Source organism: Acomys russatus, chromosome 25 (genome assembly GCF_903995435.1).
Source record: "Acomys russatus chromosome 25, mAcoRus1.1, whole genome shotgun sequence".
Lineage (NCBI taxonomy): Eukaryota > Metazoa > Chordata > Mammalia > Rodentia > Muridae > Acomys > Acomys russatus.
The window spans coordinates 18,506,726-18,534,176 of NC_067161.1; the positions used below are offsets into that span (position 1 = coordinate 18,506,726).

A 27,451-nucleotide genomic window follows, 5' to 3' on the forward strand; every position below is an offset into this window, starting at 1 on the left:
GGGTCATGACCCACAGATTGAGAACGGCTGCCATAGCATCATAAAGCATTTCCACAGAGGACCAGTGTCCACAGGAGTTTTAGAGACTTTATTTATGTATAAACAATTTAAACACTTTGCCATAAATTATCTTTGCCTGTCCCTAGTCTTTGCTTAGCAGCAAATTAAAATTAATATAAAAACTCGATGAACAATTCATACATGTATATTACAAAAAAGTTCCTGTACCAAAGTTCTTATTAGACTTTTTTTTTTTGTGTCTGTATGTTTTTTTTTAAACTTTTTAAAATTTTTTTTGTTTTTATTTATTTTTTATTTTCTCTCCTCGTGGTGACTGTCATGTGATTGTCTCAGTTTCTGGACCAAACAAACACACTAATAATTTTAAGTCTGAAACAGTGATTGCGCCTTGCGGCATATGTATGTACAGGGCGATCGGAAGTGGTACCGTTAGCAACAGAGTCACAAATGTCGCACCTCTACCGCAACTGATACCCACAAACTACGGAATCTAAACAGACTACACCCTGTAACTGCGTATTACTGTCCACAATGGAATCTCCAAAGACAAAAAGAGTATGAGATTTATGTGTAGTGAGTATAGCCACCATTTTGAATTAAATTTTACACTCTGCGCTCAAATAAATTAGCTCAGGCCTGACTAAGTGGAGACCTGAGAGTTAAGTGCCGGACGGTATTGTTTCGCTTTGACTTCTGATATTAATTTTTTTCTCGTGTTTTTCTTTTTCTTTAAAAAGTATTTCCAGTGCTCGCTCCTCCACTTTTGTGCCCCCCCCTCCCCAGGCGCTACACACAAATCACCCCCAAAGTCGTGTTTTTAAATGCACCTGTATTTGCTAAAACGAAAACATCGGAAGTGTTTGTCCAACAGTCTGAGTCGCCCTCAGCTGGTCTGGTGACGCCGGCCCCTGTGAATGTCTCTGTGTTGCTCACGTGTGAATGAGTGAGGTATTAGGATGTGAGGCCTTCTCGTCTTCATTTCTTCGTTTGTACGGTCGGTGTGTTTGTCTTTTTGTTTGCTTTTGTTTCTTTGTTTTCTGTTCCTTTTCTTTTGGCTGTTCTGCGTCTCTTTTTCTGCTGTTAGACCCGGAACAAGTGGGTCATATTTTAGGGGAACTTGAAACATTTTGTGTGTTTGTTCGTTCGTTCGTTCATCCTTTTGTTTTGTTTTCCTCAGAATTTGTGGCCGAGCTCTAGTCTACTTCAGGATGAGGGACTGCGCTTAGACAGTAGCATTTGAACTCAAAAAATGTGAGCTTTCTTGCCACTTGGGATCCTAAAGCAACCCGGCCTCAGTGCCCCTGTTAGGTCTTCGTCTCCTTAGGAGAGGAGGTCACAGTTGCTCCTGCTGAGCCACCCAGAGAAGAGGTGGCAGCAGGTTATTATGTTACCTCTTTCCCATCTCATTCTGTCTTAAGAACTGGATGTTGCTGCTACTGTCTGCCAGCTCCGGGTACTGTTCCACCGGAAGCACGTAATAGCCCTCGTAACCTTGCACCCGTCCCGTGCTCAGGAGCTGCTGCTTCTCGCCCTCCGTCCACAGGCGGCTGCCCTCTCGCCCGTCCCTGGCTTTCTGCTGCTCCTTGGCCCAGGCAGTGCCCAGGGCCCTCTGTCTTGCTTGGTCCAGGACACGGGCCTTCTCTTCGTCCAGTGTGTCAGGGGTGAGGCCGTAGCGGATGCTGAGCAGCAGCGTGGAGTACTGGAACTCAATGTTAGTGAACCTTCGAGTCCTGCCATTCACCAGCAGCGTGGGCTGGGATACGGTCACATTCACCCCACTCTCCAGCACCTTGCGCCCAATGGTGGTCCCCAGCGTGACCAGGTCACCATCCGCCGCGCCGATCTTCACGAAGTAGTGCGTGTCCTTGCCCTCGATGCTGTAGTGCATCTTGTCCAAGTAGTAGGCGTTGTTCAACACAGACGCCACCTTGCGGCTGTCCTCACTGGCGATGCTGGACACCCCTGTGGTCACCCGCCCTTCTTTGATGGCAAACATGATGCCTTTGCCAATGATGGGCGTGGTGGTAGCAAACCAGTGGCCTGCTTTCTCCCGGATGCTGGCATGGAGTTTTTTAGAGATGACCTGTCCTTCCAGAGCCAGGAAGGCCTGGTTATGCCTTTCTGTCGTCTGCTGGACACCTGTAATGAGCTGTGGGCACAAGACAAAAAGGAAAGATCAGAAGGTCGTCTAGGCAGCTCGTGAAGCGGGGCACTGGAGAGATGGAGGCGAGCGCTCCGCTTTCGGGATTGATTTGCTTTGCCGGCACATGATCATATAGCCCTACCTTTGTAACTAGGGCAGGCTGGCTGGTTCCCAGTCCCCTAATGGCATGCTCTGACCATCTTGTCACCATGTCACTTATTGAAAGATGGTGAAAGAGGTTCTCCTTCTTGTCTGAGTCTGTCTGTACCCAGGCTGTGCACCCCTTCAACGGTGGGAGCCAGAGGCTCTGTATTTGGAGTGTAGCTGCTGCCTGGGTACACTTCAAACCCGGGTGTGTCCTGGTGTGCGGTCAGGTGTCTGAGCAGCTGGCAGTCCTACTGCTGTAACCTGCCCTGCTCCAAAACCGGTGGCTTGGATATTCACTGTCTTTACTCAAAGTGAGGCTAGCCACCGATGGATCAGTGGGACTGACTGACTGCCCTGTTAGCTCAGGCCCCTGAGCTGAGGCTGCGTTCTAGCCAGGTACTCTAGGTGATCTGTGTGCATATTCTATATTTGAGAGCTGTAGGCTAAGAGATCCAGGCTGCGAGGGCCAGAGGGAATGAATCCTCCAACGCCCCCCAACACTCCTCCCCACCCCCACCCCTGCAATTTGAGTCTGGTGCTTTGGATCTTGGCCCTGGTTGTACAGAGGAATGAAATCACCATTATCTCCTTGGCCTTGAGTTCTCCACTCACAAATGACAACTTGTCTCAATTGGTGGTTGGGGGACAGGCTGGGATAATGGAAGAGGCTGTGTTTGGGAGGTAACAGCACTTAGATAAATGAGAGAAATGATGGCTATTCATCCGCTGAGTGGTCCCCGAGGGGTAGGATGGGGAGACTGCCATTCTCAATTACCCAGCAGCAGCTCCTCCTCGCCTCTCTACAGTCACACAATCTGGATGACTATTCAGAGCAGCTGAGACCCTTCTAGACTTCCACAGAGCAGAGCCCCGGTCCTGTATCGGGGGGTGGGGGGAGGAGGGAAGGGGAGGGGCAGCTCAACACAGCTCCCCGAGCTTGCCCATCTGCTTGTGCTGAGGTCTCAGCTGCACCCAAATTGAAACTGACCACCCTTCGGTCATCAGAGGAAGACCAAGGCACACATTATGTTCTAAAAACTCAATCTGTATGCATTTGGGCTGTAACATGCTGAGGTTTTATGTAGGGCATAAAAATGTTCTTTAATGGGACAGAAACTGCAAACCACAGTTTTATTACATCCTATAAAAGCTGAAAGGGTTATGATCTTACAGCGGTGCGGATGGCAGGCTGCCACTGGATTTCTCTGGGCTATTGTTAATCAAGGAGTGACCGGAGGGTAGATACTGAGCAGATAATGATACCACAATTAAGGTAATCATTGAGGTTGAGAAGAAATATGGGTCACACTAGAAAGGGTGGCAGTGGGACTCCCTCTGCTGGGGAATCTCTGTTCCTGGATGGCTTTTATACCCAGCCTTGTGTTCCTTTCCCAGCAGGCCCCTGGCTCCCATGGTGGCACTGTCTGAGAAAAGGAAATGAAGATTGCTGTTTGGATTCTTGTCAAGCACCCTCCCCTGACCCTTCCGCTTACCTGTCCGTTCTCACTTGCTTGACTCTCTGACAATTCGTAGGGGGGAGGCACAAAATACATTTTGGCCCTTGGGAATCCAGGAATGATGTTGCTGAGCTGAAATCCGAACATCACAAGCCAGCTTTTCACATCTATGGCAGAAGCAAAAACAAAGACTGCTGAAATCACAGGGATGGGAGGCTGCAGTGGGTCTTTCAAAAAGAACAAGATAAAATGGTTGGCTGGGAGTGAGATCTAAGAGAAGAGGGTGTTGCAATATCTGGTGACTGTCTATGGGAACAGGAACCAGAGATTCTTTAGAAAAAATATTTTATTAAAAAAAATATATGTTAGTGTTTTGCCTAATGTGTGGTACTCACAGAGGCCAGAGGAACTGGAGTTTTAGATGGTGTGAGCCACCACGTGAGTGCTGGGAACCAAACCTGGGTAAGAGCAGCACGTGCTCTTAGCTGCTGAGCCAGCTCTCCTGTCCAGACCAGAGATTCCTTATATGTGTCCAAGGAAGAAGAAGTCCCTCCCAAGGTAGCCATTGATAACCACCATGTCATGGTTACAAAGGTCAGGTGTAGAATGGACAGATCCAACTTTGAGTCCCCTTGCTGTGTGACCTTGGTTAGGTTTCTGTCCATCTGTTAACTTTGTGTCCTTCAGTTTTGAGTTAAGACAATAATTGCTCCTACCTCATTGTATTGATGTGAGGAACAGAAGAGAAAGCATGTAAAGAACTCGCTATAGAGTTGTACATGGACAGCTCAACTAATATGTGTTTCACATGAAGTAGTTCATACAAACTATTTTTTAAAATGACTCATTTATTTATGCACTTTACGAATATGGGTGTTTTGTCTGCATGTGCATTTGCACACCAGAAGAGGGCATTGGGTCCCATGGGACTACAGTTACAGATGGTGGTGAGCCATCATGTGAGTGCTGGGGAATCAAACTTAGGACCTCTGGGAGAGCAGTCAGTGCTCTTAATAGCTGAATCATCTCTCTGGTCCCTCATATGAGCTGTCACAGGCCAGGCTGTTTGTCAGAAGTGCGAGGCCATGACCAACCAGGAGGGTAAGTATTGACTGTGATTATGGTGCAGGATCTTTGCGCTGAGGTTGGCTCACTGGGGAAAGTCTTCAGGGCTGAACATGATGAACAGGCTTTTAGTTCTTGAGTCTATTTCTCTAGACCTCCTGGCCTTCAAAGAGAGCAAGAGTCACAGCTATTACAGGTGAGCATTCAAGGCATTGCATTTGGGCTTATACCATGTGTCCCACACATCTTCTGGATGGTCCAGGTTTTCTGAATAAGGCAGCATCCCCTTAGGCATCCCAATCTCCTTCTATCATGACCCAAAGAGCTCTGTACTCATCTCCCACTGCATTTCTATGCTCATATGTTCCTCATCTCTATTCACAAAGGCACCTTGAGACCTGGCATCACATCCTGGGTTTGCCCCTCTCCTGCTCCCTTTTTACCTTTCCTAAGTTCTGAAATATTCCACTGGGCCCCTGGAGTTCATATCTGCCTTCAGGAAAGCTTTCTGTGTCTACAGATTTTAATAGCCCTTTCCTTTCTTGCTATTCAAAGACAATTCAAACTATCTCTTTTCATAAAGCATCTTCTCCCTGCCCTTGCCTGTAGCCTCTGGACCACGGCTGACCTTGGGCTACTCCCCTGGATTCTGTGAAGTAGACTGCTTCCGTCTCCGACTCTGAACTAGTTCTTAGTGATTTCATTATACAAACGGTTGCTCCTTCTAACATCTTGTGCCCTCAGTCTCTGACCTCCTCTCATATCTCTACTCTAGACCTTGTCACTAATAATTCTGGTCCTCCATTATGCCAGCCTCACACACACAGCCCTCTGGCCACAGCTCTGGCTTGGTAATAGCACTCAAGGCCTTCCATCTATCCACCCTAAACTCCCTTTCCTTGTCCCTCAACTTCCAGATCCTTTCTCTCCTCCAACCTAGTACACATTTCCTGCGCAACCCCTGGACTCATTCTTTGGCATGTATTTGAAGATCTGCTGTGTCTGCTTTTACTTTCCCATGCGTGCTTGGTGAAATCATAGTACTGATTAAATCCAAGCTGCCATCTATTCCACTTTTGCATCTGTGCAGCTGAATAGTGTTGGAGAAAACACCATCACCTTGCTTATATGTCTTTATCTATCTTATCTACCTACATCTATCTATCTATCTATCTATCTATCTATCTATCTATCTATCTATCTATCATCTCCATCTATCTGTCTATCTATCTATCTATCTATCTATCTATCTATCTATCTATCTATCTATCATCTATATCTATCTATCTATCTATCTATCTATCTATCTATCTATCTATCTTTTTTTTGTTTATTTTGTTTTGTTTTTCAAGACAGGCGTTTTTCTCTGTAGCCCTGGCTGTCCTGGAACTTACTCTGTTGACCAGGCTGGCCTCGAGCTCACAGAGATCCATCTGCCTCTGCCTCCCAAATGCTAGGTTTAAAGGTGTGAGCCACGACCGCCCAACCCTACTACCCATTTTATATTTACTTTTACAAAAACCTCCTGCACTCACACTAACCCTCTATATATAATGCTCCACATTCTTCTCATTTTTTTTTTTTTTTTTTGAGCCAGGCTGTTGACCCTCGTTACTGCACAAAACTCTCATGTGTCGGGGTCATGAGTGATCTCCACATTGCCGGGCCTTAGGCTGACCATCTTCTTATTTTGTCTGAACCTATCTGACAAGAGGGAAGCTGTCCCCGCCCCCGCCCCCCATTGCTATTATGTGTTGGAGCTGGAGCACACACGCCATGGCATATATGTGGACATCAGAGGACAACTTTGTGGATTGGTTTCCTCCTTCTCCCTTTAGATAGTTTCTGGTGATTGAACTCACCAGCCTCGAATAGCAAGCTCCTTTACCCATGGCGGCATCTCCCCAGCCTGAATTTTTCTTCATTACACAGTCATCCAGCCTCGAGGGCTAAGTACTGCCTCCAGGCTGATGCTGACTCCAAAATGTACAGCCCTGCCTGGTCTTTTTAAAAGCTCATCCCTTCTGTATCTTGTCCCAGGACTGAATTCTCCATCTGCCCAGTGCCTATCTTTTCTCCTCAAAGCAATTGCATCTCCACTCGTCTGCCCACCATCCCTGACTCTTTTCTTTTTTTCACTCCTCACATCCAGTCTATCAGGGAATCCTCCCCCTACCTTTCTTATTTAACACTCAGGTGAATTTTATATAACACAAAACTCACCATTTTGAGGTGCTCACCCAGTTCAAAGGTCTCCAAGATATTAAAAATATTGGTAGCCATTGTCAGTATCTAATTCCATGACACTTTGACACCATAAAGAAACAGCATATGGGTTAGCAGTCATTCTGTATGGGCCCTGTCCCACAGTCCCTCAGCTCGCTTCAGCCTCTGCACCTGCCTGTGGTTCTGGACATCTCATATAAATGGATCATCACTGTGTGGTCCAAACATGGAGTACATTTTTTACTGTTTATAACAGAACATTGCCTCATTGTAGGAACAGACCACATTTTTATCTATCCATTCATGGCTCAATGGATATCTAGATGACTTATACCTTCTTTTTTGACCATTATAAATAATGCTGCTATGAACCTTCATGTGTGAATTTTGGTTTGAATACCTATTGTTAGGGTTTGAGTGTAGGGTAACTGTATGTCGAGGACCCACTGTGATTAAAGTCCCCAGGGTGGTGTTTCTGGGAGGTGGTGACACCTTTTATAAGCTTGGCTGTGTGGTAGGTTCATAGGTCACTGGGGTGGGAGGTATTCTTGTGTAGCACATTAGGTTCTGTTTTTTTTTTTTTTTTCTCTCTCTCTCTTTCTTGAGACAGGGGCCTCAGGTATCCCAGTCTGGCCTTGCACTCACTTTGTAGTTGAGGGTGACCTTAGACTTCTGATCCTCCCATCTCCACTTCTGATGTGCGGAGGTTACAGGCATGCATCACTTATCTGGTTCCTATGCGGTGCTGAGCATGAGCACAGGGCTTCATGAATGCTGGGCAAGCATTATAGCAACTCATTATACTCCCAACCCAGCTTTTGAGGTCTTGAGAAGACTGTTATAATAGGGTCCAGCCTGCCCCCTTCTGTCCTGTGAGATGTGACCATGGCCACGCCAGTGACTCTACTATTGTCATCAGCCCTCACAGCAATGGAGTTGTCTGTCATCCTGCTCTTGACCTTCCAAATTGTGAGTTAAAGGACCCTAATTTTCTCTTTACAAAGTTACACGCCTTAGGTATCTCATTAAAGCTGATAAAAACAACAACAAAAAAAAACCAAACAAACAAAAAAAACAACTCCTCAGTTCCCTTGTTTTCTGAAATTACATTGGTGTGGACTTTTTTTTGCAGGGGGGGGGGCTTTATTTATATTCTTTGCTTTTACTTTTAAAACAATACAGGTACATGCTGGCTTCTTGTCACTTTTGCCACCTTTACCCTCCTGGCCCATCATAGCCTGGCTGGACTTGTAGACTTCTAACTAGCTTTCCTGTTCCCAGTCTTTGCCTCCACTTACCAGTACGGTAGCCAGGTGACTCCCTAAACATGGAGCAGACAAAGCCATTTCCTTGCTCAGACCTCTTTTTTTGTTTTTTAAAGATTTATTTATTTATTACGTATACAGTATCCTGCCTGCAAGCCAGAAGAGGGCACCAGCTCTCATTAAAGATGGCTATGAGCCACCATGTGGCTGCTGGGAATTGAACTCAGGACCTCTGGAAGAGCAGTCACTGCTCTTAACCTCTGATCCATCTCTCCAGCCTGCTCATAGCTCTTAGATGACTTTTCTCAGTGGAAAAGCCAAAGTCATCGAGGTGACCCTTAAGGGTATAAAGACCAGCCTTATGATCTACCTGTTGTCTTCTTTTATATTTCTCTGGTGTTTTAAGGCAGGGTCTCTCTCTCTCTCTAGTCTTAAACTCACTTCCATCTCATCTCAGCCTCCTAAGTGCTGGGACTACAGGTTAAGTACTATCTTGCCTCACTGTACTCCTTCTCAGGCAGGCTAGGTGCACACCCATCTCTGGGTCATCACGGCAGCAGGCCCCTTTCTGCTCAGCATGCTCTTTCCTAAAAGTGTTTTCTGACTCTTTTATTCTCCTACTTCTTGTAGGTGTAACTGAAGCTAACTCCACCCAACATGCTGGAGAGGTACCTGTAGCCACCTTCAGTATCCCAAGGCCTTTCACTGTGCTCCGGCATTCCTCTAAATCAGCGATTACATTCTTGCATGCAGTGCTTTCTGGGAAATACTTATGCTTTGTGCTCAGCTTATGTGCTCTACCAGGGGAGGGAACTTAAACATTTTACTTATTTATTTACTTGTTTTTGACATAGGGTCTCTCTATGTAGTCCCAGATACCCTGGAGCCTGCTGTGTAGATCAGAGTAGCCGCTAAGTTGGAAAGATCCTCCTGCCTCTGCCTCTGGAATCCTAGGATTAAAGGCACGTGCCACCACACTCAGCTCCTAAAATTTTATTTTATTCTCTGATGTCTCTTCCACAGTGATGCTTAGTATGAAACAGACACACAGTGAGTACCCGTGGAATGAATGAGCGAGCTAGAACATCCCTGGTAAAAGCTACCCCGTGCAGCACAAGTGCAACAACAGACCCCTCTATACCTTCCTACCTTCTGGAGAAATGTGTCTGTTGGGAGTCAGGGATGACTCTGTCCTGTCCTAGGCTTGTTGTGGGAGTTGGACATTGCTGTTGACACTAAGGAAAGCCACAGAATAGCCTCTCTGAGAGGTAAACTGGCATCTACGGTCCACCCATCTTCTGTGGGCAACCTATTCCATCTTTGAATGCCCTGGGGATTATACACATGGGTGAGAACACAGCTCAGGTTTATAGGAGGTTCTGTGGCCCAAAGGCAGGGTTCTTGCCTAGCATGCCTGAGGCCCTGGGTTCCACTCCCAAACCACAAAGACAAAAACAACATGAGCGGCATGGAGAGATGGCTCAGGCCTTAAGAGCACTGGCTGCTCTTCCAGAGGGCCTGGGTTCCATTCCCAGCACCCACATGACAGCTTACAACTAACTGTAACTCCAGTTCCAGGGGGTCTGACACCCCAATATAGATATACAGATATATATGCAGGCAAAACAGCAATGCACATAAAATAAAAATAAACAAATAATTTAAAAAATGTTACTCTGGTAAGGTGGTGCATCTCTTTAATCCCAGCATTTGAAAGGCAGAGGGAGGTGGTCTCAGCTTGGTCTGCATAGTAAGTTCCAGGCCACACAGGCTGATATATAGTAGAACCCTGAAAAAACGCCATTTACAATAGCTAAAAAAAATGGGCTCAGCCTAGATGTCCATTAACAATGAATGGATAAAGAAAATGTGGCACTTGCACACAAAATAATTTTTTTTTTTTCCGAGATAGGGTTTCTCTGTGTAGCCCTGGCTGTCCTGAAACTCAATCTGTAGACCAGGCTGGCCTCGAACTCATAGAGATCTGCTTGCCTCTGCCTCCCCAGTGCTGGGATTAAAGTTGTGTGCCCCCACTGCCTAGCTCACAAAATGATTTTATTTAGTAGTAAAGAAAAGTGAAATCACAACATTTTGCAGGAAAATGGATAGAAATTCTTATGTGAAATGGAATAAGCTGGGCCCTGACAAGGGCCATGTTTTCTGTCCTGTAAGAATCGTGTTCTTATATTTGTGTACATGTGTGTTGCAAGTGGAATCTAAGGCACTCATATTGCTTCTCAGAGAAGGTTCCTGCATGCTTCTGAGTCAATGTCAAAGTCAAGGTGACCACGAGAAGGAAGAAATCGCGTGTGTGTGTGTGTGTGTGTGTGTGTGTGTGTGTGTGTGTGTATGTGCGTGCGTAGCAGAACAGATGTAATATAAAACCAAAAGGGGGCTAGTAGGGGAAGAGGGGAAAAACGATGGGTGGGTGGGTAGTAAGATAATTGAGGGGCATATAAGAACAAAGTATGAATGAAAATGCCACACTGAAACCCATGACTTTATATTTTAAAATACCAAAAATTAAAAAAAAAAATACGAGTTTGAAATTGTCCTGAGAAGCACACTGTGGGGCTGGGAAGAGGCTCAGCTGGTAAGCACTTTCTTCATAGGCACGGGGACCTGAGCTCAGATCCCAGCACCCACATAAAGTCCTGAACTCCAAGAGCCGAGGAGGCAGCACACCCAGGCCTCCAGGGCTTGCTCCAGGCTCAGCAAGAGGCTCTGTCTCGAAACAGAAGGTGGAGAGAGATAGGGAAAGACACCTTGATCTTGGGCCTCCCCACATATGTACATGCACATGCATGTGATACGTATATATACTCACACATTCAGACAGACAGACAGACAGACAGACAGACACACACACACACACACACACACACACACACACACGTGCTCAGCAGCATGCACAGCACACTCACTATGGCTAGTCAGGTGTTGGTTTCCAACTTTGGACTTTGTTGTTGTTGGGTTTTTTTTCTGTTTGTTTGTTTGTTTTTGTTTTTTGAGACAGGGTTTCTCTGCATAGCCCTGGCTATCCTGGACTCACTCTGTAGACCAGGCTGGCCTCGAACTCACAGAGATCCGCCTGCCTTGGCCGCCCTGAGTGCTGAGATCACAGGCACACATCACCGCACCAGGCTCCAGATTTGGAGAGTTAGGGCTGCTTGCCATGACTGTTTATTTTCTATCACCTGTGCCATTATTTACTTACTAATCTAAAACCAAATGTGCCTTTTTTTTTTTTTTTCAAATGGGGAAATCATGTTAGAAAAGGAACTCCCCATCAAGGCCACACAGGGCAGCAGACTGACTTGAAAACCAAAAACTAACTGTAAAACTTAAAGAGAGGAGACAAAGGCATGTGCCTCCCTGCAAATACCGTTTAGGTCTCTGCTACAGAGTGAGTCTTAGACCTGCTCCCTTGGCTGAGAGATAAGATGTGCTAAAGGTGGGGGGAGTGGAGAGGAGGGGAGGAGAGGGTGCCAGCACTGAGTGAAAGAGCTCAGAGACCATGAGAAGTAATTCTCCACAGTGCCCCAGACACCAAACCCCTCCTTTGTATATATATCATATAAACCTGCCCAAATTTCACAAGAGACAGACGAGACTTGTGGGTGATCTCAAGAAGAGCACGTGAAGCTGTCCCCGACACCAGCTTCCTTTTGTGAGCCTCCGTTCTCTTCAGTGAGGACAGCATGTCTCTGTTCTTACTTCTTTGGGAAGGGGAGTGCCCGCCACAGCCTAGTGTGCGTGGCAGAGGCCAACCTGAGGGCACTGATTCTCTCCTTCCACTCTGCGAGTCCAGGAATGAAACTCAGGTTGTTAGGCTTGTGAGCAAGTGCCTTTACCCACTGAACCATCTCACCTGGCCAAGACCAGGGATTAAAAAAAAAATTATTTATTTATTATGTATACAGTGCTCTGCCTTCATGTACACCTGCAGGCCAGAAGAGGGCACCAGATCACATTATAGATGGTTGTGAGCCACCATGTGGTTGCTGCGAATTGAACTCAGGACCTCTGGAAGAGCAGTCAGTGCTCTTAACCACTGAGCCATCTCTCCAGCTTCTAAGACCAGGGATTTTTAAAGAGCACACCCATGAAGGGCAACTGTTAAGTCAGCTCCTTAGTTCTGTTTTTCCTTTTCCTTGTCAGCCAATTTTATTCTCTTCCTTTTGTTCTTTTAAACTTCCTTCCTTCCTTCCTTCCTTCCTTCCTTCCTTCCTTCCTTCCTTCCCTTCACCCTCCTCCCCCACTTTGCTGTCATTACAAGTGTGCCCTGCCACATAGGCCCTGCTCTGAAGTTTCTGACATATTTTTCTTCTCATACAAACCTGTGAAACCTCTATTCATATCCCAGTGCCACCAGGGGCAGTGCAGGTCCTTCACGTCCCTTTAGAGTGGCAAGTGTGATAGAAGACAGGTCCCCTAAACAAATGGTCTGTCTAGAGACTGGCGATGAGGCAGGTGCTGGCAACACAGCCACTCCTAACACTCCTAACAGCTACCACGTTCTCCAAAGCACGGGACCATGCCACCGCCGCTGCCACTGCTGCTGAGAACTGTAATAGCACCTTCAAGTGTTAAGTGTAAATATGCAAAGAACATGACATGAAATGGGTGTGGCTCTCCTTGGAGAGATTAAACGCATGATCCCGCTCAGCTGCAGCAGGACTTCAGCTTGTGCATCCCTGACTCTTCAGAGAGAAAGGGGGAGAGGAAACATGGGTCACCGTGCTCCTCCTATAAGGCTCACTTAACTCCTCACTGAGCAGTACATCAGCTCAGTCTGACTTTGCTGCAAGGCACATCTGGAGGTTTCTTCCATATTCCCAGAACAGTTTGCCAGCGTGTCTGGTCTCTACTGTCACCCTCACTAATGAATGCACGCTCGGGCTGGAAAGATGGCTCAGAGGTTAAGAGCTCCGGACTGCTCTTCCAGAGGTCCTGAGTTCAATTCCCAGCAACCACATGGTGGCTTATAATCATCTCTAATGTGATCTATTGCCCTCTTTCAGTGTGCAGGCGTACACGCAGCAGATCACTGTATATATATTAAAAAAAAATAAAAGGCATGCCTTTACTGTGTGCCTGACTGATTCACTGTTTTTACAACTTCATGAGGTGAGTGTAATTATTAATCACCATTTTGCAGTTGAGAAGACTAAGGCTAAGAAAGCTGAAGACATTCATCAATGTCACTCAGGAAGTGAGTGAGTGGTGAGACCAGAGTTGGTGTTTGGGTATGTACTCATGACTCATGGCGGAGGACCAGGTAGTACTCAGGCTGGCCTTGGGTCCATTGTGTTCAAGACTGAGAAGTTCCCTTTGGCCTGATTTTCTCTGGCGAACGTAGGAGCTTTTTCCTGCATCAGGAGCAGCTACTTTCTTTCAGAGAGCTGTTTCCAAACAGCACGATCCCTCTGGATTCCGGAGAGAGGCAGGGTCTGTTGTTTTGTTTTGTTTTGTTTTTTTGGTTCCCTCTGACTACATCTTAATTACCTCTCTTCTGCTTAAGTGTCAGGCCCAGCCTCCTAAGTGGCAAATTAAGGCTGATTTGGACAAGGCGTGCAGGTGAGTCAGTGTTGGGACTGCAGAGAATGATCTAGTGTTCTCTGCTGAGCCCATTCTCCGAGGGTCAGCTGGAGGAAGCAGGTGGCTGCAGGTGTATGTGGTCCTGCCTGGCCTGGCTGCTCTCCCAGCTCCTCTTCTCAGCTGCCCCTGCAGCTTCTATGAATCCGCCCTTTATTTTAGACTCTCTCTAATGGTTTCTGGATTCAATTTGGCTGGACTTCGTTCAAATTGATTCGATTCCCACTTATCCGGTCTCCATGAAGCCCTGAGATTAGGAAAGCCATCATGCTATTCAGAAAGCCCCGATAATCTCATTTTTCTTTTTCTCTCCCCCCTCCCCCCCCGACATGCCAGGGAAGTGAGAACATAGCTGGGGGTCTGGTGAGTCTGTGAATGGTTTCATTTGAGCCTTGGCAGCAGCAGGTATTCAACGCAGCCCCTTCTGTGGCCTTCTCCTCATTCACTTCTGGCAGATTAATTCCTAGGGAGTCTTGTACTAAAGCAAGGCTGTGTGAGGCATATCCGTACGGGACATATTTGTGAATCTGCAAAGCATATTTATCTCTTCATTCACCAAGCTGAGGCCGATGATGTGCTCTGCCTCTGCCTTCCTCTTCTCCAACATGCTTAGCCTCTCTCGTCCACCTCAAAAAAGGTCCCCCACAAATGTCCCCCACTCAGCAAGGCTCCCTATGTAAAGAGGCACTGCACTTCCCATCATATCACTCTACAGCTAACCCCTTGTCCTATTTTATTTATCTTCATAGCACCCACAACCACATGGATGCGTGTGTGTGTGTGTGTGTGTGTGTGTGTGTGTGTGTGTGTGCATGTGTATATGGCTTCCTGAGAGGTTCATTAATTGGAAGCATCAGTGAGTTGGGGATAAAATCCAGCCAAGCTTGGGGAAGAGAGGAAGGCTTGGCAGGGCATCAGAGCAGGCGGAGGCTCCTGGTGAGGCATCAGGAGGAACCAGCTTAGCCATAGCTGCCGGGTGCGACAGGTTCTACCTGTTTTGTGTGCATGGTTTCAATTCCAATAGGTGTGAAACTTGTCAGTGACATATTTCGTGGCCATAGTCTGGAAGTCAGTAACTGCCACATGATACACCAAGGCAGCCAAGCTGCTCCAGGCAGCTGTGGGGGGGGGGGTGTGAATGGACAAATGGTCACACAAGAATGAGGGCCTCTATGGTCATAGCTAAGAGGTGTGGGTCTTTTGGAACTTGGGGAGCCTTGGTCTCGGGTTCCCTTTATTATTTTTCTATAGAATTCATGGCAAAATGATATCACCCTTGCCCGATTCCTAGAAGTTGGTCCCATTGGACGTGATTCATCTGTGCCCATCCACACATCCTGGTTTCTTTGTCTATTTCATTGAGGACAAGTGCTTTGCCTCACTCCTAACTGTCTTGTGTCTATTACACCTAAAACACCCCAGCATCTTTTCTGGGTGGGTGAATGGGTGGCGGGATGGATGGGTAGAGGAGTGGGCAGGGGTCTTCATCTCACCAATTTCTCGTTTATTCTGTGAAGTAGATCCAGGGTCCCCAAGAGGGCCTCCCTACACGCCCAGCTCTGCAAGATTCTTGTGATCTTCTGACTTTTGTTTATAGTCTTCTTTCAGCCTTGAGTCAGGGTAAGTCACTTCTTTCTTCAGGCTCAGTTTGACACAGGTCCTTCTAGATTGTGCCATATCTTTCAAATATGAATCAACACACACGCACACACACACATATACATACATAAATACAAACACATGCATGTGTGTACACACACAGACATACACACAGACTCTCTCCCCCCCTCTCACACACACACACACACACACACACACACACACTACGCACTTACTTGGGATAAGGGTAGCATAACCATCATTGTTTAGGTGTCTCATCTGGAGCTACTCTATGAGTGTGTTTGGAGTAAGTAACCTAGCAGATGTCCCTGTGGAAGTGTGACTTCCTTCTCTCTGTGCCACTGCTGGCTCTCTGTATACATATGTCACCAGGGAAACCTCTGGAGGTCAGGAACAGGAGCTTAGGCACCTGGTATACGTGCTAACTTGTGGCTTTGCTATTAATGATACTATTAACGACACAGGGAAAGAAAAGTCAGGCCAGGGCTTTACCTAGAAGGAAGATGACTTATTTCTCACTATCCTCCATGGGGTGCCCTTCACAGAGGAGGAAACTTCTCAGAGAGACTGGGCCACTACCTCTAGGCCTTTGGCTTATTAATGGGGGGAGGGAGGGAGGGGGGAGAGAGAGAGAGAGAGAGAGAGAGAGAGAGAGAGAGAGAGAGAGAGAGAGGAGGGAGGGAGGGGGGAGGGGAGGGGGAGGGAGAGAGAGAGAGAGAGGGAGGGAGAGAGAGAGGAGAGAGAGAGAGAGGGATGGAGAGAGAGAGAGGGAGAGGGAGAGAGAGAGAGAAAGGGAGGGAGGGAGGGAGGGAGGGAGGGAGAGAGAGAGAGAGAGAGAGAGAGAGAGAGAGAGAGAGAGAGAGAGAGAGAATTTGAACTATACATTTCAGATATAGGCCTCTCTGTCAGCTGAACCCTCGGCTTGGGTAGGAAGGGCTCTCAGAAAAGCAATTTCAATGGGACAGGTGTGCAGTGGTCAGGAAATGGCCCCAGAATACTTGCTTCACTGGTTCCTCTACCTTCCTGGACATGTTTCTGCAGTGCCCTGGGGTTGCCAGCACTAGCGTTCTACCATCAGGCATAACACACCCTACCCCAGATGCCCAGCAGTCTCCTGGGAACACCACCTCACAGGAAGTTACTGCCGACCCCCGGGCAGCAGAGTCTCACCTGTGACGTAGTTCTTCAAATCCAGCTCATTGCTCAGCGGATTGTTGTTCTTGAACATGTACAGGTTGAAGGGGGCTGGCTCCTTGCCCACGTTTCTCCACATGGTATAGTCAGGGGATGTCCACCGTCCCGCCAGCACGTCATAATCACGCTGAGTAAAGTGGACAAGCTTGGTGAGTGGGTCATAGAGGCCTCCGTGGAAGCCGATGACCATCTGAAAGTCCGGATTGGAGTCATAGTAAATCTCCCCGTAGGCTGTGTACTGCAGCTGCTTGATCATGAGGCCGTTGATGCTGAACACAGCCAGAGGGGTCCCGGTGTTATCTGAGGCTACATAGTACTCCTCCCCGCTGCTGCTCTCCATGGCGAAGAGGTGGCCCTGGAGGTCATAGTACAGGGAGGTGATCTCAGAGTTGGAGTGATTGTAGACATGCGTGATACGTGTGGGGTTGTGGAGGTCAGAGTAGAAGTACTGCAGGTGGTGGCCCAGGTTAGTCTTGTAGGAAGCCCGGCGGCCCACGCCGTCATAGCGGTACTGCACGCTCCACCCGCTGGCCTTGTTGTACGCTCGCGTTAGAAGGCCCTTAGAGTTGTATTCGAAGATGTCGGACCCTCTCTGGCACAAATAGCCATCGTCATCGATCTTGTACTGCACGTCCCCTAGTCTGGTTATTCGGTCCCGGAGGTCATAGCGTAATGGCATGAGGCGAGCACTATTTCCTGGGTTTAGCAGGTGTAGGTTCCCATTGAGGTCATAGCTATAGCGCCAGGTTGGCCGGTCATTGACGGCCACACTCTGGAGCTGGCCATCCCCGTCATAGTCATAGGTGTACTTTGTGGTGTTGGCATAGGGCCCCAATTTCAGTTCCCTCTTGATGACCCTGCCCATGCTGTCATATTGCACTGTCATCCAGTACATGAGGGACCGGAACATCTCATATTGCACTTCCTTGATGCGCCCGTGGGTGTCAAAGTGCTTGCTGAGTGTCATGACGGCGGTGGTGATGATCTGGTTGATGTCATAGTAGATGACCCCAAACTTGCCAAAGTGTTCTACCTTACCGGAAATCTCGTCATAGCGGTAGAGGTCAACTGGAAGGGGGGTCTCGCTTATGACAGGCTTGATGCTGGCAATGCGGAAGCTGTTATCATGATAGGTATAATCAAACCTGGCGTTGATCATGCCTTCCTCAGAGAACCTGTAAATCTGCTTGTCCACAAGGGGCCCAACCTTTCGGTACCTGATGGTACAGGAGAAGCCCCCGCTTTGGAGATTGACCATCTTCAGAACGCCAGTGGTCTCGTCATACCCAAAGGTGACAGCAGTGCTGTCATAGACTATCTCCGATAACTTGGAGAGCTTTCCATACTTGTAGAACACCTGGCGCCCAGTGCCCAAGAAAGACGTCTTTAGGATGCGGCCATCATCACTGTAGTCAAAGATGACTGATGCATTGCTTTCAGGTGGGTTGTAAATGTTTCGGATGTAGCCAATGGAGGTGTGTGTGGACATGCTGTGCCGGGCAACACTGGGCATGGTGACTGCATGGAGGCGGTCAGAGGAGTCATATTCAAATATGTACTGACGTTGGCTCTGCAGCAGGAGGACCATGGACTAGGGAGGAAATAGGAACAGATGAGTTGGCTTTTCTTGACCAAGCACCCAAATGATAGAATTAACCCTGTTTGAAAAACCACGGAGGGTGGAGAACTTTTTCCCCTTCTTTTTCTTTTCCTTTCCTTTCTTTTCCTTCCTTTCTTACTTTTCTCTTCTCCCTATCTTCCTGCTTGCCTGTCTTTCTCCTTCTTTCCTTTCTCCCCTGTCCCCTCTTTTTCTTTCTTTCTTTCTTTCTTTCTTTCTTTCTTTCTTTCTTTCTTTCTTTCTTTCTCCAGAGACAGTCATACCACGTCTGGCTTGGAACTCACTATGTAGACCCGGCTGGCCTGCAATCCACGGAGATCCATGTGAACCCACTCTCCTCCCAAGCACTGGGATTTAAGGTGTGTACCAAAACATTTGATTGGCTGAGGAGCTTTGACCAAAGACTAAGTCGGCTCATATGGTACTGACACTTCATGGGGATAGCTCAGAGCAGAGCTTACTAGCCCGTAGTGGGGATCTTGTGAAAAGGCATACTGATTCAGTGGGCCTGGGCAGAGTCTGAGAGCCTATATTTGTACCTCTGCTCCAAATAAGATATAACTTTGCCTGGAGTGAGTGTGGAGGACCTAAAGACTGGCAGGAAAGCATGGGGTCTGCCCCCATTTCAATGATAACAACTCTGTTTAGAGCTGACCTGCCATTGGCCACACTGCAGAGAAGTGTGCATGCTGTTTTTATTGCCTTTGATGAAGCCCGGAAGCACTTCTTCCTTTGAGAAATCGATACAAGATGAAATGCCCTAGAATCAGTGACTCTTTGGAGAGAAAAAGCCTCAGCAAGAGGCAGCTGGAATACTCCTGCCTCCCCGAGAGCCATTCCAGGGTACCACGTCAGAGTGAGAAGAGCATTAAGTGAGGGCTCTTTCTGTAGAGCTAATTGCTTTGTATGTGAGTTATACATGTGTATGTGTGTACATGTGTGCACACATATGTGCACATGTGTATGCATGTGTATGTGTATGGATTTCACCTGTGCGTGGCTATGGAGGCCAGAGGTTGATGCTGGCTGTTTTCTTCAATTATTCTCCATGATCTATCTATCTGTCTCTGTCTCTCTGTCTCTGTCTGTCTCTGTCTCTGTTTCTCCCTCCGTCTCTCTCTCTCTGTCTCTCTGTCTCTCTGTCTGTCTGTCTCTCTGTCTGTGCCTCTCTCTCTCTGAGGCAGAGTCTCACTATGTAGCCCTGGCTGGCCTGGAACTTGCTGGGTAGACCAGGCTGGCCTCAAACTCAGAGAGATCTGCCTGTGTCTATCTTGCAGGGTCTGGGACTAAAGGCATACACCACCACATGTGGTACCACTTTACTGTTTGAAATAGGGTCTCTCGCTGACCTTAAACCTACCATTTTGTCTAGGCTGGCTGGCCAGCAAGCTTCCAGGAGTTTCCTGTCTCCATCCTCACTTGCTCAGCATTGAGATTACCAGTGTGCACCACCAAGGCTGATTCTGGGGACTTACACGGAAGTGGCAAGCACTTTCTCCACTGAGACATCTCCCCAGCCCCTGAGAGTTATCTATGTAATGTTTTGGTGAGAAAGGAAGACTCCAGCCTGTATGAAGGGTGGACCAGATGGAAGGACCTGCCCAGTGAGTAGATGGCCAGGGGAGCCTTTCAAGGTCTTAGCAAGTGCCCTCAGGGGACCTCTTCGTTCTGTCCTTCTATTAGGCCTTTCTCCAGCAAAGATCCCCGGGTCAGTACTGTTAGACACAGGGGACTTTGCAGAGAGACTCTGCTGGGTGTTTTGGCCAAAGTGGGAAGATACAGCTGTGTGTACTTGCGTTTCCAGCAGACTTCCTTCCCCTAGTGGCTTAATTTAGGGCAAGCAAAGTGACTCACCGAGTTTCTAAGTCATATGTAATGCTTTGTCTTGCTGTCAGCGGATGGTTCTGTTCGATTCAACATTGCTACCTTTTCTGTTTTCATTTTTGTTTTCTTAATTAAATAAAACAATCCATCCTTTTTGCCATTACTGGCTGTCTAGCAGCTTTTTTCCCCCTTTTGATCGTAATAGCACCGAACTGTGAATAACAGTTTCCTGTGGACTCCTTTTCCCTCCCAGTGCTCGGGGGACATCAGGGGAGTCATGTGGAGTTCCTAAAAATGTTAAGATGACTTATGGCTAGAGAGCTCAGGCTGGCTGAGAGAGGGACGTGACCAGGGTGATGTGGAAAGAGGAGCAGAAACTCTGTTGATGTGTGTGTGTCGGGGGCAGGGGCGGTGCAATATGGTCACCCACCTTGTCAAGATAGGAATAGCTCCAGACTTTGCCGTCGGCGAACATGCGGGACACAATCCGGCCCTGCTTGTCAATATCCGTCCTCTCGCTCATGGCCCCACGCTGAAGGCCAGCCAAACGCCCATTGAAGAAGTAGGAGACGTTGACGGCTGCCAGCCCGCTGCTTGGGAGCCACAGGAAGGGGCGGCCCACCTGGTCATAAATGATCCTCAGGGTGAATTTCCGGTGGTCGTCATAGATCTTCTCTGTCCGGATATTCCGGTCGTAATCAATGGACAGGAGATTCCTCCCGTGGACCTGGAGAAACACCAAGGTCTCGGTTTGAAAGGCGTATACCAAGCTGATGTGGGGAGAATCCAGCTGTGGTAGCCAAGGAGCAAGTGGGCAGAGGAGGAAGAAACGTGAGGCTGCTCCTGGCCAGATGTGGCTGCTCTGTGGAGTTAGGTAGCCTGTGCGTTGCACAGTTACAAAGGCTGCCATTACAATCCGGAAAGTGCTCATGGTGAGCCTGTGCAGTGTACAGAGCACACAGCTGTGTATCGCAGCCCTGACTCAAGGCTTTGGAGTGCCTTACCTGTCTGCCACCAAATCTAATAATCTTTAAGAGCAGGTGTTGTGGTTTCTTATGAAATATTGTGGCTAAAAGGGGAATACAGAGGGCTCGGTAACTCACATTTTACAAAGATCTGGGAATATAAATATATATAAAAAAATAACTATAAGATTCCAATAGGAAGTCTTTTATTTTAAATATCTAGAGGAAAATCTTGCCATTGTGAGGAATGCAAGATACTGTTGAGGAGACTCTTCAGGGCTGTGAATTCCAACCAAGGGAAAAAGTGATTTACTTAGATTTGAAAGGAACAGGGGAACACGTCCAGACATAATTTAATATTTATTTAGAGGTTGATCTGATCAGAGGAGAAAGTCTGTCTCAAAAGGCAGAGCCGGGAGACTAGACTCTGGTTAGGGGTGAAGGAGAGGGGCTCCTGGGACCCGAGAGCCCCAGTGCGTGGCTGTGAGTGATGTAAAAAGCTGGCTCAGCCCAGACTCTTACAACATAATTTACTGCAACTCCACAAGTCCCTGGGGTGGCTGCTGAGAGCGGGGGAGACATAAACATGCAGAAGAAGAGGAGGCAGCAGCCATCTGCTGTCTCCTCACCTGACCCTCCTAATGCGGCTGCACTTGATGAAGACGGCTGTGATGACGACAGTAATGCTGACAAGATGCACACGTGCTGAGCTCTGACACAGACAGGGGTCAGGTCAGAGGCTGCCCACCCACTGCTCAGTTACTGCTCCCAAGAGGAAAGCCAGAGACCTCATAGCGTACTCAAAGTCACACACGGTAGGAGCTGCGGGATGGCTCAGTTGGTCAGGATGCTTGCAGTGCAGGCATGAGGAGCTGAGTTCAGATCCCTGCATGCGTGTGAAAAGCTGGGGGTGACTGTGTGTACCTGTTACCTCAGTGGTGTGTGGGATGGAGATAGGAAGATGATTGGGGAATGCCATCTAAACCCCAGCTTCAGTGACAGACCCTGTCTCGGGAAAATAAGGTGGCGAGTGACAAAGCAGGATGTCTTTCTGTGGTGAACACATGAACACACGTGAACAAACACACATGAACACACACACACACACACACACACACACACACACACACACACACACTCCATTGCAGTGAAGCAGTAGTGTTGGTCTGAACTTAGGTTTGACCATTCTTGTCAGTTACTTTGCTGTTTGACCGGCTCTACTGCTTCCTGCATTGGCTTCCACGAAGCGCCTGGTGATATGTCCAGGAAAGCATTGCCTCAGCCCTGGAGGGTTCTATTTTGCAACTTGTGGGGAGATTGAGAATGATGTCAGTACCACAGGGACCTGTATTCTGGGGGAGAAGCTTTGTGCACAGGCAAAGAACTTCACTCTTAAGCTTTCTTTGTGGAAAGGAGCAACTTACAAAGACTATGTGGTAGTTGGGGAGCTATGCTTGAAAGAAAGCTGACTCAGTGGAGAAATGGCAGCTTTTGCTCCTCCTACTTTCCACTTTTTCCTAAGTGAAATGTGGGTGCAATGGCTGGTACTCAAGCATTCACCTTATGAATATGAGGTAGGTTTTTTTTTTTTTTTGAGACAGAGTTTCCTACTGTAGCCCAGGCTGGTCTGGGATTCACTTCTATAGCACCTGCTGGCCTCAGACTTGTAGCAATTCTTCTGCCTCAGTCTCCCAAGCATTGGCATTACAAGTATGAACTGCCTTGAGGTAACTTTTGAGGATGGAAGCTCTAAGATGATGGCTTAAATGGGAAAAGGTAGTCTAGGCCCTTTGCGGACACAGGCATCTTCAGCAGTCACCCACACATACGTGAATGGGCTGCTTATAAGCTTTATTCTAAGAAAATATAAACCCATATCTTATATAAGGTTCTGTTACTTCTCTTACCCTTTGTTTCATCTTATTTTTGCATGTATGAGCTTTAAAATTTTTATTTATTCTTATTTTATATGCATAGGTGTTTCGCCTGTAAGTATGTCAATGTGAGATGTCAGATCCCCTGGAACTGGAGTTACAGACAGTTATGAGCTGCCATTGTGGATGCTGGGAATTGAACCTCGGTTCTCTGAAGAAGCCATTGCTCTTAACTACTGAGTCATCTCTCTAACTCCAGTATTAGATTTTGTTTGTTTGTTTGAGACAAGGTTTCTCCGTCTGTCTCTTGCTCTATGCCTCTCTGTCCTAGAACTCATTCTATAGACCAGACTGGCCTTGAGCTCAGAGATCTGCTTGTTTCTGCCTCCTAAGTGATGGGATTAAAGGCATGTGCCATAAACATTTGGCCACGTATGGGTGTTTTGTCTGCATGTATATCTGTGAACCATGTGTTATGCAGTGCCCATGAAGACCAGAAGAGGGTGCTGTATCTCCTGTGAGCTGTGAGCTGTCCTGTGGGTGCTGGAGATTGAGTCCAGGTCTTCTGGAAGAGCAGCCAGTGCTCTTAACCACTGATCATCTCTGCAGCTCCACGCCTGTGCTACTTCTAGTTTTTGTCACTAGCATTTGAAAGTAATGTACAGGGGTCTGGAGAGATGGTTCAGAGGTTAAGAGCACTGGCTGCTCTTCCAGAGGTCTTGAGTTCAATTTCCAGGAACCACATGGTGGCTCACAACCATCTATAATGAGATCTGGTGCCCTCTTCTGGTGTGCAGGTGTACATGCAGACACAATATTGTATACCTATTAAATAAATCTTAAAAAAAAAAAAAAAAAAGAAAGTAATGTACAGTGCCCTAATACTTTAATAGGTACCGTGTTGGTGCTTTATGTGATTTGCCTCATTTCAATCTTCACAATTTATGTAGAATCTCTCTCTCTCTCTCTCTCTCTCTCTCTCTCTCTCTCTCTCTCTCTCTGTGTGTGTGTGTGTGTAGGAACATATGTATGGAGGTCGGATGGCAATATTGGGTGAGACAGGCTCTCTTAGGGTCTCACCAATTTGCCTAGGCTTTCTGGAGAGCAAACCCAGGGTGCTGCTCCCCCTTCCCAGCACTGGGATCAGAGGTACCCACTGATGTCCCCAGCTTTTAAGTGGATGCTGGTGTTCATGCTCAGGTGCTCACACTTGTCTGGCAAGAACCTTACCAAGTAAGTCATGTCTTCAGTCCCTAGAAGCACAGTGATGCTGAGCTGGGAAGGCTTGCTTCCGCAGCTGCATGAGCAGATTAAACTCAGGACTCCCAGATGCTCCAGGCCCTGGCTGTTTCCATGGAATCCTCCCCACGAGGGGAAGACTAGATGTATGAGCCAGAGTGCAGAGCAGACAGGGAACCCAGGGAGGGAAGCAAGAACTGGGATCGGGAGGTCTGGGACGTGAAAGGATCTCAACAGTGTAAAGGGGGTTTTTCCTACGAACAGACTTGCAGCACTTGGAAAGAGTGCCTGGGAGCCAAAGTGAAAAGGAAGCTTTCCTCCTGTTAAAACATCCAGGACGCAATGCTATCAGAATTCTTGGGAACCTTGTTGCAAGTCAGTCATCAGTTCAGAGGGAATGCTCAGGAGGGTAGGACTCCCCAGTATACTGCACCCACTACCTAGGGAAGACATTTTGAAAAAAATCACTGGCTGGTGTTAACTTTGCAAATGTGAAATTTCTATTAAATGCCCAGCCCTTCTCATAATTAAATGTAATAAATTCAGTGGAAGCCCCACCAAAGAGTTCAGGCCAGTTGTGCAATCTAATATATATATTAAAAAAAATATATATTTAATTCTAAGGACATGGTCCATAAGGAGGGTGCTCAGGTTGTGGGGTGTGAGACAGGGGAGGGTCCACCAGGAATGCTCAACTTTCTGTGGGTGCCTGCCCCCCAGTTTAGAGCATGCAGGGGCTTTAATTTAGCCACACTGTTCTCTTATTCCAAATTAAATTACCCGACTCGCAATATTTAAATTAACCTTGAGGCTTCCTGGAGAACATAAAAGTTATTTTGAATTATTTTCACTGCCAGGATCAGCACAATTCCCCTCTCAGCCAGCTCGGCAGGCATTCAGCGATAGAGAAACCAATTTTTAAATTAATACAATTTTGTGTTTGTAAGGAAGCCATTATTTTTAATTATCGGGCGTTTTCCTCAGTCTAGCTTCCCCAGTTAATAAAACTCAGCTATTTAGCATGGTTTTTATTTTTGCAGAGGGCAGATTTTGGGAAATAGTTTCCCCTCTGGGATTTCCCCCCAGCGTGTTTTGATCTCACCAAGCGCATGCCTGTCACAGGAAGGCACATAAAAAACCCCGAGAAAAGGAAACACTGTCGTCAAAATGGCCCTGCTGGGCCCATCATGGGTGACTCTAATTCAGCTCCAGGGGCAATGGGAGTGTGTGAGCTGAGAAACACAGAGGAGGAAATGACACTGTGCGAGCCTTCTCCCTGGAAAATGGAACTGTAACACAGCAGGACAGATTTCAGCTAGACACACAGAAGACCCCCTTTGCCCATTCGGCTCGCAGGATGGGAAACCCAAGGAGACTAATGGGGGAGGTTGTGAGCATCTGCAGTGATTAACGGCAGACATGCCTGCCTTTGAGTTTAGCTATTCACGGGAAAAGCCCGGCTAGGTGACATTATTATTTCTTTTCTGGGTCAGTCCTCGGGGCCTTAGAAGCACCCAGCCCTTGATGCCACTGAATGAGACCGGATACCGCACGGGGATCAGCGTTTGTGCAGACAAAACAAGTTGGTATAAATTTAATATTAGCTTAAATAATGCATCATTAGAGGGGAGAGCCTCTGTAAACACATTAAATAATGGATTCCCAGAGCAAACATTAGTTTTGGATGACTAGCTCTTTTGGGTGGTGATGGATGGAGGAGGTGGGGAGGGGAAAGATCCAAATCTTGAGTCATAGTTTGACACTGATTAACTGTGTCAGTTCAAAGTCACATCTTCACTGCCCATGCCTCAGTTTCCCATTTCCGATAACCTCCAAGGTCCCGGTGAATAGGTCCTTTACCTTAGAATTCCATGTCCCTGGTGACCATGCATGAGTATTGAGTTGGCACGGGACCTTCTAAAGCACTATTATGAAAAATTCAAGACTAGAAAAAGTGACTTAAGTCATCGGTGAGGGTCAAGCGTCTGAGGGGCTTTGCTCCAGAGAACAGTCAGAGTCATTCTGGAAGGTTCTCTCAAATTGGAACTAAGGCAGAGGTAGAAGGGAGTGACTTTTCATGACATCACCTCAAAGTCCCATTCATTCACTTATTCATTCGTTCATTCATTCATTCATTTGTTCTTCGTTCGTTCGATATTTACTGAGTACCTATGCCGTGTGCTTGCTACTGTGACAGGCACCAAGACAGCGCCAGGCAACTTCCAGGTGAGAGGACAATATAGGCAAAGGAACTCCAAATGAGAGTCAGTGCAGTAATGAGGGTAAATATCAGCAAGCAAGTGTGGAATGGGCTGGGACCTAGTATAGGGGTTGACAGAGAGATTCCCAGAGAAGGTGCAGGGACATTAGCAGAGACACTAGCAGGACAAGGCAGACTTTGATAGGCAGGCTGCCCCTCAGCAGTCCTCTGCATCACCACTGCTTACTGTGGAGCCTGCAGTGTCTCCCAGGGCTGGAAAATCCCCACTTATTCTTCATTTGAGTTTCAGCTCAAACGCTATTTTTTTTCAAAGTAGCCTAACTTATCTCTCACCTATTCCCATTTTTTCTTTTCTTTTCCTTCTTTCTTCTTTCCTTCCTTTTAAATTTTTTTTCTGGTTTTTTGATACAAGATTTCTCTGTGTATCCTTGGCTGTCCTGGACTTGCTTTGTTGACTAGGCTGGTTTTAAACTCACAGAGATCCACCTGCCTCTGTCTCCATGAATGCCGGGATCACAGGCGGGCATCACTTGAGCCTGGCTTCCTATTCCCATTTTTAACCTAGGCTTTTCTTCAGAGCATCACCACACTTTCTTTCTATGATACTTATTTTTATCATTGCTTGAGGTGCTTCGCTAACACTTAAGACTTTTTCCCCTTTTTTGTTTTTGTTTAATACTTTTCTCCACACCATCTTCAACATCAAATTCTTGCTTGTGTATATGTGTTTGCGATCCTGGCACTTAGGAGATGGAGACAGTAAGATTGACAGCTTGTATACAGCCTGGGCTATACAGCAAGGCCCTGTCTTAAGGAACAAACAAACAAACAAACAAATGTCTCACCCCTGACACTTACTGGGTCCATACATGGCCATCAAGGCCATGTCACAGCCACCAATCTCAGCTCAGAATATATATAATGCTAGCTGTCCCTTCCCACCCTGGGCATCCCAAATCTACTTCCCTGCCTTC

The 27,451-nt window shown here is 47.2% G+C and overlaps 1 protein-coding gene across 12 annotated transcripts in view; it reads right to left on the minus strand.

Moving 5' to 3' along the window:
• Positions 1-1,090: 1,090 nt before the first annotated feature.
• Tenm2 (teneurin transmembrane protein 2) overlaps positions 1,091-27,451 on the minus strand; it is a 1,156,123-nt gene continuing 1,129,762 nt past the window's right edge. For all 12 annotated transcript variants that reach the window (XM_051167370.1, XM_051167369.1, XM_051167371.1 and 9 more), the window contains 4 exons: positions 20,609-20,905; positions 16,713-18,327; positions 3,805-3,935; positions 1,091-2,170 (listed from right to left, as the gene is read on the minus strand). In XM_051167370.1, the coding sequence (XP_051023327.1) occupies positions 1,409-2,170; positions 3,805-3,935; positions 16,713-18,327; positions 20,609-20,905 (2,805 nt within the window). In that variant the 3' untranslated portion in view covers positions 1,091-1,408. The remainder of the gene's footprint in view (positions 2,171-3,804; positions 3,936-16,712; positions 18,328-20,608; positions 20,906-27,451) is intronic.